The sequence below is a fragment of the Muntiacus reevesi genome, chromosome 3 (genome assembly GCF_963930625.1).
Source record: "Muntiacus reevesi chromosome 3, mMunRee1.1, whole genome shotgun sequence".
NCBI classification, from domain to species: Eukaryota; Metazoa; Chordata; class Mammalia; order Artiodactyla; family Cervidae; genus Muntiacus; species Muntiacus reevesi.
The window spans coordinates 36,829,003-36,841,389 of NC_089251.1; the positions used below are offsets into that span (position 1 = coordinate 36,829,003).

The following is a 12,387-nucleotide window of genomic DNA, read 5'->3' on the forward strand; positions in this document are numbered from 1 at the left end:
CAAAATTCTTAGAAAAGATGAATGAAGAGGACTGTGCTATACTGATCATTAAGTTGTATTACAAAGTATCAATAATTAAAACCAGAATATACTAATATAGGAAAAGGTGGACAAATCAAAGGAAGAGAAGAAAAAATTCCCAGAATCAGACTTAGGAATAGATGTGAATTGAGCATATAATGGAGCTAACACTGCAAATCCTTGGAAAAGAACAGATTACTCCGAAAATAGCAGGGGAGTGGGGAAATAAATATCAAAAGACAGTCTAAATATATTAAACATTTAAATATAAAGTATATTTTGATATGACTTATTTCTGTTGTTAGTTTTCCTGAACTCATGTCAGCCACGAATTATGGAAAATTAAACCTGCAAGTGAATGAGGGTCATCAGTGAAGTGGGCTCTGGTCTTTTGGGGGCACTTCCTGCCATTCAAGCTTGGCACTGACAGAAGGTACGTAGGTTCACCAGTGTGCTCTCAGACAATTCCGAATGCTGCCCTTTTTATTTCTGCTTCCAGATTCAAGCTTCTTTGATTCTATCCACACCTTGCTCGCTCAGGTGAGCAGATTTGTAAATTGATGGAAAGATGCAACAAAAAAAGTCTCCAGGTAGAGATGATGCCATTTGCAGACAACGCTCCTGAATTTACTCTGTTATTCCTGAAGTTCTTCCTGACTTGTATGTAGCCAAGACCAGGAAGAATGGTATGAAAGCACGTGTGCAGGCGTGTGTGTGAGTGTACTGAGAGAAAGGCATGTTATCAGACATTACTCTTCTTTATGGAGGATGTAACTGAACTTTCTCTGCCAGATTTTCACAGTGAAATGTATGACACAAAAACGTATCAGGCTGGGGCAGAGCGAACAGGATGGTAGCCAGTGAAGAGGACAGATAAGTAATGAGGTTCACAGATGGAAATCCTGAAACATACACTTGGCTGTTTCATTCACTTATTAACCTCTAGCATCTCTCAAAGGATTACTATGCACTGCCACCTTCCTAGGTGCTGGTGATAGAATGCTAAGTGAGACAAAGTCACTGCCTTCGAAGTACTTAAAGTTTAGCTGAAGTTTACATCAAACATGTAAACAAATTATTGCAGAATCACTTATCTCAGCTACCTTCAGGCTGTGACAAATAACAGCTCCCACTGAAAGTTCTAGAATGGACCCTCCTTTGCCCTCTACCAAACATTATTTTTTCTTTTCCCTTATCCACATCTTGTTTGACTTAACTTCTCCATAAGGGTTTTCACAGCTTTCACAGCTTATTAGAAGCTTGTTTCCCTTTCCAAATAGATAACATTCATTTATTCTTTCACTTGCATGCTGTAGACCTCCTGTGTATCTATTTGTTGTTTCTTCCATTACCAACTAACAGAAGTGACTGTCTTCCATTTCATGTTAATCCACTCGAGTCTACAAATAATAAAGCACCTGCAGATGCTGTCCTAAGAGTAGAATCTGATCTCTTTGGTAATTCACATGCCTTCTCTTTGAGGAAAGCCGTGCTTAATGAACATGATCCACTGGACCTCATCGAGTATTAGTTTTCATTAAAACTGGGCCTAAGACTATTAGAAGGGAGAAAATAAGTTACATAAACCATGCCTATTTCCTCTCCTACTTTTGTGTGGATACAGATTCAGCCAATTAAACAGTAAATCCTATAGGATAACTGTAGGGTGAAGTGAAGTGAAGTCGCTCAGTCATGTCCGACTCTTTGCGACCCCATGGACTGTAGCCTACAAGGCTCCTCTGTCCATGGAATTTTCCAGGCAAGAGTACTGGAGTGGGTTGCCATTTCCTTCTCCAGGGGGTCTTCCCAAGCCAGGGAAGGTTGAATAACTGGAGGATGAATAAAGATAATTTCCAATATGGGTATGTATGAGCTGCATAGTGATTTTAAAATAGAATATTTAGTATAGTCTAAGCAGCAATGAATCTTATGGTGCCAAAATTTACTCCCCTAAAAGTGACTACAGGTCATGGAGATCATAACCTTCTCCAGATTTTGAGTTGAGACCAAAGCCTTACTGGATTACAAAAAAATCCAGGGGAAGAATACAAATCACTCTCTGATGGAAAAAAGTACTCTCCTTTTTCTAAAATGGTCCCTTTATAAATATTGCCAAATGCATCTTTATTACTGACTTAAGTGGAATCTTGGAAGGTTTTGAAGATCTTTCATGACTGTGATAGTAAGCTTTGTAAAATACACAAAGATAGCCATACATCCTCACTGTATGGGAACATGACACTAAGTGAGCAATGCGTAAACAGTAATTCATGCTGACTACATCTTAATAAAGTTAATTCTCTATTAAAGTATTAAATACATAATCATCTATTTAATATTTCCTTTATAGAGCCCAATTTTTAAAAAACACAAAATACAGACTATAGTTAATACCTGTTAGTTCTATTTCATCCTTCAACTATTACTGTCTAGGACAAAAAGTCAGGGAGTGCCTCCAGTGTTCTGGTAGGGAATTAGAAATTGACTGAATAACTAGCTTGTTTCTTCTACAAGTTCTTCTAAGAGGTACAGTCCAGGAAAATGGATTCTAGTAGCACAAATCAGGGTGCACCTCCACACCATCACCAGAGAGATTTGTACACTAATACCTATAACTTTCCTTTGTAATGACCAGGCTGTGTCTTCAGCCCCCTGTGGCAACAAAACAATGTGGATTTGTTACAACATTCTAGTGAAATGTGAATGTGGTAAAGGGCGTTCAAAAGCGGAAGAGTGGTGCAATGCCCATCACAACTCAGGCCCCTACCCCTTCCATGGGAGTGTGGCCATTTGAAAAGCAAGACTCCAGAAGAAACAACTCTAGGGAACTGCAGTCCATTAGCATATCTTTCCAAGAGAGACCTGACTGGAATGGCTTCTCAAGTCAGACCAGATGCCATGAAATACTGTTTGACCAGATGAAAACAACAGCTTAGGTCAGGCTGCCGAGTCTTTCTCACAGAGCACACACAGAAATCTTTTGTCATGGGGTCAGAAGACTCTGGCAGAGGTAATCTCTCTAGACCAGCTGCTTAATTCCAGAAAGGCCTGCATGTGTGTACTATTCCAGAAAAAATGGGTGTCTACAATTAAAGGAGATGCTAGAAACTTCTTTTGAAAAGGAGCCCATTCAACCACCTGACTCCTGACCCACAGGCTGCAGCGTATTTGCATTCACTCAGCCTCCATTTTGCTGAGCAGTGTATTGAAGGGCATTCAAACCAGAGGAATTACCAGCTAAGGAAAAGAGACAGCACAATTATCATCAATAAAGGGCACAAAAAAAGACTAAAAGGTTTTCCACATCCCAACATTAATTAATTAGTAGTAGTAACAGTGGGAAACAAGTAGCAATTTTAAAATATATACACATAAATCCAGGAATACCTTTTACAAGGCATGTGTAAGATTTACACGGAAACACAACAAAACTTGGCTTAGAGACATAAAAGAGATCTGAGTAAATGAACATACACATCAAAACCTGGATGGAAAACTCTAATATGTAAACATGTACTTTTAAAGGTTAATTTATACTGAAATTATTTAGCTTGAAATTTGAAAATCCCCAAAGAATTTGGGGTATGGAGAATTGAAAGACTAACTATAAAATTCATTAAGAAAAATAAACAGGTAAAATAAAAAAAAGGAGGAGGGAAGAATAGGGATTTGCTTTACCAGATCCTAAACTGCATGAAACCACAATGATTAAAACTGTACACTGGTGCAGGAAGAGCAGACAGATCAGTAGAACAGAAGAACAAGTCTAGAACCAAACTTAGCCATAAACAAGAATTTAGTACACAAAGAGGCAGCAACTTTAAACAGTGTGAGAACATCGATTCTGTAAAGGTAAATGACAAACAGGACAACTGTATGATACCTGAAGGGACAACACCGTTTTTTTGTTTGTTTTTTTTAGCCACATGGCATGTGGGTCTTAATTTCCCAACCAGGGATTGAACCCACGCCCCTGCATTGGGAACATGGAGTCTTAACCTCTAGACTGCCAGGAAAGTCCACCAAGGGGCAATTTCTTTCATACACACCCTTCATATTTTAGAATCTTTTCAAAATAAAGAAAAAGATAAATGCTCAGTAGAGAATTGGGCAAAGGTTATTTAACAGGCCTCCCTGGAAGCTCAGACTGTAAAGAATCTACCTATAATTCAGGAGACCTGGGTTGGATTCCTGGGCTGTGAGGATCCCCTGGAGAAGGGAATGACAACCCACTCCAGTATTCTTGCCTGGAGAATCCCATGGACAGAGGAACTTGGTGGGCTACAGTCCAGGGTGTTGCAAAAAGTTGGACACAACTGAGCAACTAACACTTATTTAACAGGCAGTTCACACACACACATACAAACTGTCAAAGATAATGAAAACTGTTAAACTGTCTTAGTAATATAAGAATGCAAGTTAAAACAAGTTGCGTGTTTGCTTTTTATCTATCAAATTTATAAAAGTCTTAAGATAAAATATAAACTTGTGAAGGTAGAAGGAAAATATGGCCTATAATCTGCCTGGTGGGCAATCCAGCAGTCAACATCAAAAACCACAACCATTTGGATACCATTCATTTCACAACCATGAACTTACCCTAAGGAAATAATTATGATGTTGGATAGAGATTTATCTATAAGATAGTTTAAGGAAGCATCAATTATATTAGCAAAATACTGGGAAGAACCTAAAATAGGAGACTGGTTAAATGCGTTATGGCACACCATATAATGTAATATTGATTTTTAAAAAGTATGCACAAAAGTGTAGTGGATACAGAACTTAGCAAGAATGTTGACAGTTGTTACTGCTGCAAGGTCTGTTACCGGTGATTTTTATTTTTTGTGTGCTTTTCTGAACTTTCCAACTTATTACACTAAACTATTTTAAATACTTCTTTCCAAAAAACCATTGAAAGATACATTTCAAAGTTTCACTGATCTCCTTGGGCTGCTAGAATTATGGATAATTTAATTTTTAGTATATGATTTTCTATATTTCTCAAGGCTTCCCCAGTGGCTCAGGAGTAAAGAATCTGCCTGCAATGCAGGGGATGCAGGAGATGCATGTTCGATCCCTGGGTGGGGAAGATCCCTTGGATCTGTCCAGTATTCTTGCCAGGAAAAACTCATGGACAGAGGAGCCTGGCGGGCTACGGTCCATGTGGTTACAAAGAGTAGGTCACGACTGAAGTGACTGAGCACACAATACACTATATTTCTCAAAATTTTCAATGAGATCAGTTTTTAAAAGCGAAAGAAAGACCACACACGCACCATGGGTGTTTCCTTAGGAGGCTAGACTCACAAAATTAGTTAAAATGCAGAGAAGCACATCCCAAGTGACAGATGTATCTACAGTGACACTAGACTGAGCCCTCCGCCCTGGGGGCTTGGGTTCTGTTGGGCTCTGGATCCCAGCACCTAGTACTCAGCATCTACGGTGCTCCACGAATGCCTAGTCTATCGAATGAAAATCAGCGCTGCCGCCTCTGCCACTACCACCTCCATCTCCACCATTCAGGAAATCTTTTAGTTGTCCCACTGCTAAGATTATCAAAGGGGCAGTTTGAATATAATGTCCTCATAGTGGAGTCCTGATGCACACCAACTATTCAGAATCTCTAGAAAGCCACAGAAAAGGTTTTGGTGTGAAAAAACTTAACACAAATCTAATTAACTCTGCAATGTTAAAGAGGAAAAAAAAATCCAATTATTAGAATTCTTTTCCTCAATTGCTTTTTTTTTTTTCAGAGTCATGTCAATCTTTTTTTTTTTTTTTAATGTGATGTTAAGGAAAAAAATGGCCTAAGTGTATTAGCATTTTGCAAGTTGGTCTTCTTTTGTAGGATTCAGCTACGAAAACCAAGGAGACTGCAGCTGTTCAATTGACCATCAAACCTTAAAATCATAAGCATCTACTCTTTACAAGAGAAGAACCCAACAACTTTAACTCCCTCCCACCTCCCCGACCAGCAATTGCAGCAACCAGCACTTGGTTAAATTAACTGAGAGTCCTTACTTCCCTCTCTTCTGCTCACATGCTTTAGACTAGAGGAAAAATGATCAAGACCAGAGAAGACCAAATTCCAAAAAAGGAAGGACAATAAGGAAACTAGATCACTAGCCCTTCAATAAGCAAATGTTGACTGGTCACGATCTGAATTATAAGCAACCGGCCCTGTGATGACTTCAAATCCAGTTTTCTAGAATCTTTACCTCCATCGCTTCCTGTGCAGACTGTCTATATGATTCTCATTAGACAAACTACACTTCTCTAAGATGGAGACCATGGATTTCATACCCCAGGATGAACTTACTTAGTACCCCAGGACTGAGCACAAGCTCTTAAGACATGGCAGGCAGAAAATAATCATTCTTGAACTGCTAAAATAAATGATAAAAATTGAAACCCTGTGGTATTACTGCAGAGGGTGAAGCACAAAGCTGAGTACACCTAAGAGCCCTTACCTGAAGGGATGACATTTTAATAATACAAATAAATGCCTATGAGGAGGAGGAGAACTAGGAGGCTTTTCAGCAGAAAGAGTCCCAGTTAACCAGTTCCCCTAAAAAGCATGGAGATGTAAGAGAATCTAAAGATGAGAAAGAGAAGCCACATCAGACTACCTTTCCGCCTTCAGAAGAGATACTCTGGAGTTTCCAGTTCATCACACACACAAACACGAGTAATGCTAAATGTTTGGCCTGTTCCAAGATTCTCCTCCCTTGTCAGGTCTGGTATTCCCTTTCACTGATGAAACATGTCACTCAGAACCTGACTATCAGAGTCAGACTCTCTTCAAAGAGGGTTTGCATGAAATAACCACATGTGTTTAGAGAACCATCATCACACATCATCCTGTTAATGGAGAGCGCCGAGAAAGCATTCAGTCTGGTTGGGCAGCCTGTACTTCAAACTGATGGGAGTTCAGAGACCAGAATGAGGCTTGTTCAGTGGTCTGCAGCCCTGGCTGAACATGAGAATCACCTGGGGTGCTTTTAAAAAAATACTAGTGCAGGATTTCAACCCAAATCAATAAAATCAGAATTGCTAGGGGTGAGGTCTCAGCATTGGTGTGTGTGTGTTTTTTTTTTTTTTTTTTTACCTGAAGTTCCACAAAGAATTATTAACTTTTTTCAGCATGATAAAAGCAAGTGGTTATGTTTTGTATTACTAGAGGTAGAAGAAAATGTGCTTTTAAAAACACTCCACAGAGAGTTTATTATACAAGATTGGTAAAATGCTGATAATTGTGGAAGCTGTGTGATGGATACATAGAAGTGGATTACATATTCACTCTACTTTTGTATATTTGAAAAATTCTATAATAAAAAGTTACTCTATAAAATGAGCAGAAATAAAAATGTGTTCTCTTACCCCAAAGAGTATATGACTGTGTGTGCATGCTAAGTTGCTTTAGTTGTATCTGACTCTTTTTGACCCTATGGACTGTAGCCTGCCCGGCTCCTCTGTCCATGGGATTCTCCAGGCAAGAATATTGGAGTGGGGAACCATGCCCTTCCAACTCATATGAGTATATGTGTATACTATATTTAATGGAAAAAAATTTTTTAAAAACATTAAAATAAAGGCTTTGCAAGTGATTCTAACGTGCAACCAGAGTTGAGAGTGACTAGGCCACATCATTTGAAAAATAAGGAGTCAAATCAGCAGCAGAAGGGAAGTCAGGTGAGATGTGGTAAGAGGGAGCCCAGGGAGGGTGGCCCGCCTTGTCTGAGTGCCTCACTATCTCCAATTTCTGCTTTGCATATATTTACCTAAAATTTGAGCATCTTTATTCACAAGTGAACTTCTGTTTGTGTATGTATATATCTCTCTATGTGTGTACATGATTTAAGACAGCACTACCAATTATATTCAGTAGCATGTAATTTTTGAAAAACACTATTTGTGGAAACATTACCTCTGACTTAAAACACTTTGGCCTTAGAATAGTCACATGGAAAGCCCTGCTGGGGAACAGCAGGCTGCAGGGGTGAGGGTTGGGGGTATCATCTTGGGAACTGGTGAGCCCATCTATCTAAGGGCTGTACAGGCAGTGCTGATTAGAGGGTCCTGAGTGAACTCTAATATCAGGAGCTCATTGTGAGAAGTCAAGAGCAGCAACCAAGTGTCAATGAAAAAATACATCAAAGCTCCCCCCATCCCATCCCTGGAACCCCCAACTCACCTATTCTTCTCCATTTCATTGTGAGTCGATCTGAAAGAGGGAACAATAAGAGAAACATTATTCTTGTTTTAAAGGACTGCTCCAATGCCAACACAATTATTTTAACTTCTTTCTCTCTCAAGCTGGAGGGAGAGAAGACAGAGGAAGGGCTCTACTAAAGAAATTAGTCCCTCTGGGGAAATAGATAAATGTAAATATCTCAAACAGTGTTCAAGCAGAAGGGAGAAACTGAGAGGCATGCATTCCCTAGTGGAAAAGTAATCCATTTTAAGAAAGGAAATAAAAGGGTTCTATTTATACAAAGGGAAAACAGCTGCAAAATGTGATGCGAATTTGGGTTATATAATACCACAAGGCTTTCTTTAGGTTGAGCGTGGAACACCAGAAATTTGGCATCCCCACCCAACTCTGCAGTTCTCTAGGTGTACTGTACACCAAAATTGTACGCTAAGTTGTCTGACTATAGGACACAGTTTTAAAAGGATAAATATAACCTTTCTTCCCTCAATCTTTCTACTCCTTGAAGTTATTTTATTGCATGCAACCTCCCCAAAGATGCTACTGTTGAAGAGCTACCAAATGTTTTTAGGAAGGGGCTTCCAAAACTCAGTTCAATGTAAAGATGACAGGCTGGTTAAGGCAGCCCTTTGGGTGGAATCTGAGGTCCAGCTTTGCCACTGACCGATACTGTTGAAGAAATAAAAACGCTTACCATCCTGTCCTTTACTCTTTTGTAAAATGGAAATAAAAATGATTGCCAATTATTTACAGAACACATGTGGATCAATGAGGTAGCAACTGTAAAAGTGATGAGAGAGGCTTGGATGAAAGCACAGGTGTGTGTGAAGTCAGACTATTAGTGTGTTTATAGCTGACCTTGAATATAAGGTCTGGCCTATGGATTTACAGACAGGTTTTCACAGATGTCACAAGAAGTCAGTCAGTGTGGCTATCTCAGTGTCCATCTCACATAACTCATCCCAACTAGTTAAAAATAAACTTGAGGAACCTCCCAGCATTATAAATGAACTGAATTTTGACCTTATTTTTGGAAATTCTCTAGAATCTAATCAGTTCAGGAGAGATGACACCCTGGTTCAGGTCAAGAATTCTGTGGGGCAATAATTGGAACTTTACTGGGCATTGGAAATAAATTCTCACAGTAATCATGGAGAAACCGTACTTCTGTGAATGCTCAACCACTCATTCACATCAAGGGGCACCACCATCACGTTCATTCACACCAGAGACTAGTTGTGGGATCTGGGGCATTCTTGAAATGGGAAATTTCTAATCCAGCACTAAACTTCTTTTCCACAAGGCTTCTGGGATACCAATTTTCATTCACAAGGAAAAACAAACAATACAATAATGACAGTATTTTAAATTTTAGAATATTTGTTTTCTAGATAAGGGATATGTGAACCTTAAAACTGGTTAACTTGAAAGCTTTAAATTGATTCACTTGGTTACCCTTCAGTGTTCTTCAGTTATGTTTTTCTGATGTATACTTCACTTCCTGCAATGGCCAGCAGGATATCACAGTTAACAAGAGTTTGGCCTGCAACTGCAAACCTTTGGCTTGATAGCACATGGCATTCTGGTTTTAACAGAGAATAACAAGTTCAAAGTCTGACAGATTTTTTAGATGGATGAAAATATATGATGACAGGTGGTCAAAATTTCCCTGTTTAACTGTAGACAAGGACCATTCTGAGGAGGTGGAGAAGAAAAGGGTGGATATTTGAAAAGAACATGGTGTCTGATTACAGAAAAATCAAAGCACCACAAGTTACCCTTATCCCATCTGGATTCTTTGAAGATACATATAAAAAAATTCAGAATTCCCAAGATTATCTTTTTTACAAATTCCATAAGCAGCACAACTCCTTCCAAACTTTGAACAGTTTTGGAAACTATGGATCTTATTTGATTACTTAAGAGTGTTGAACACATGGTGATTTTTACAAGGGGACTTATACCTAACAGCTAGGACATTACTGAAGTACATTTGGTTTAGTGAAACTAAATTTGTCTTTAATAAAAGGGAGGCCATTCAAAAAAGGCCCTCCAGAGACTCCCTGTCAACTCTGTTGATGGGAAAACATTTGTATTTTTAATTTAAGAATCATAAGAATATATAGACACCTTGTATCAAAATCATTTTCCATGTGATTACTGAAAAGATTGGATAACTCTGGGCTCACTGATAAAGGTCATATGTCATCACTTAAAAATATATTTTAACAAAATGTAACTAAGCCAAATAAGTCCCTGGGTTAAAAAAGATTCACCCTGTCAAGTCAGCTATATGACCACTGTCTCATAAAAGAACTGGGTGACTGAGGGCTGAGCTTCCTCTTTCACATGAGTGCCAATGCCTGCTTCACCAATGTAACAAAACACACTTTTAAAAACTCTGGATTTCAAGTCTAATTGTTTAAGTAACTGATTTAAAAAATCAGTAGGAAAGAAAAAAAAAGATTCCATCTTCCTGTAGTTCTCCAGATGATTCCAGAACAAACAATATTCACAATTTCACTTGTCTTTGTTTTTTAAACAAGCAATTAGAGAAATTTAAGATCTGCATTTTCAGTTTCCAAGAAGTTTGCTATGCAGCTAAATCTTATCTTTTTTAATTGTTGTCCAAGGAAGAGTAACCCCCAGATGCTACAAGCAAAGAGCCCAGCACTTCAACCTGAATTAACAAGAATACACTGTTACCAATGATTATGTAAACCAGAAGTAATCTATAGCTCTTAAATCAGTTCAAAATTCTGACCATACATGGCCTTGGATATAAGTCTGATTCATATCAAGGGGTCAAACTGCATTCTCTGGGGAGATGTCTCATTGTTCAGGTAAGGGTCATTCCAAACAGGTCATGAAGGAAGTGATTACATTTAAAGAAAACAACCTGCTGTTGCTTCATCTGTTTTGCTTGGTGCAATCTCCAGGTTTAATCATGGTCTTGCAGAGATCCCCGCACCACTTAAATTATTGCACGAATTGATCATTAGTCAAGAATATGAAAAACTGTGACAGCCTCCTGTTTCTAACCAGGAAAGCAAACCAAATTCATTGACAGAAATAATAGAGGTTTCCCCCAAATCCAGAGTTGCAATCATTTTCCCAGGAATAAAGCTGGATACTAAAGAAATGAGAAAGAATCTATTTCTTGAATTGAAATTCTCAACTATCATTATTTTTCTTTCCTAATCACCTTTTGGAGAAGGGAATGGCAATCTACTCCAGTATTCTTGCCTGCAGAATCCCATGGACTGAGGAGCTGGTGGGCTACAGTCCATAGGGTCACATAGAGTCAACACAACTGAAGCAACATAGCATGGCATAGCATGGCATAGCATGGCAATCACCTTTTGGGGCCAAGCTACTTCTCATTGACAACATCCCCCTCTTCTCCTCACCACTGAACATCCCTTCAACAACTTTTCTGTGAAACTTAGGAAAAAAACAAGTACTAAGGATTAAGCCTTGACTATTAATGTGAACAATTCCTCTCAAATCATGAGTGGACAAGAGCAAAAGTAACAAATGAACTACACTTTTCCATAAAAATAAAGCCAAAAGCTTCACTGTCCTGTCAAAAAGTTATTAAAAAAAAATACTGTAACAAAAAGCAACACAGATATTGCTTTATACCACTGCACACTACAAGTCAGCATTAATCTTCTTCTTAAAGGCCGTCAGTACTCGTGCATAGATCTACTTGCTGCCACCTTCAGATAATGCCAAAGGTGGGAGGGAAAGGAAAAACCACCAGGTAACTAATTAACAGGTTCATCCTTCCCATGCCTTCCTATTCAAGAGCTCAGCACATATGTGCTGCTCACTCATATCCTGTGGTTCTTCCAATGCTACGGACAATGGGGTGAACCAAGGACAGAAGAGGAAGGAAAAACAAGGGAGTTAAAGGTTTAAGTGGGAAACCTCTGTCTTTTAGTAGTCTGTATAAGGTCATAGACGCTAACCAAATACAGTTATTTGCAGAGAGTATTCATGAGAATGGGAGATAGACAAGGATTCTAAATCAGTAAGGAAAATGTCAATGATTTTCAATTACTGGAATAAAAGGTATAATTCAATGAGTCTAATAAAAACAGATTTCCCAGCTAATGTATATATTAAGGGCAAAGAGAGGAAAAAGC

General features: G+C 38.7%; 1 protein-coding gene across 3 annotated transcripts in view; it reads right to left on the bottom strand.

Annotated features, from left to right (window-relative positions):
• MXD1 (MAX dimerization protein 1) overlaps positions 1 to 12,387 on the bottom strand; it is a 31,784-nt gene that overhangs the window by 11,353 nt on the left and 8,044 nt on the right. For all 3 annotated transcript variants that reach the window (XM_065928996.1, XM_065928994.1, XM_065928995.1), the window contains exon 3: positions 8,219 to 8,248. In XM_065928996.1, coding sequence (XP_065785068.1) covers positions 8,219 to 8,248 — 30 coding nt within the window. The remainder of the gene's footprint in view (positions 1 to 8,218; positions 8,249 to 12,387) is intronic.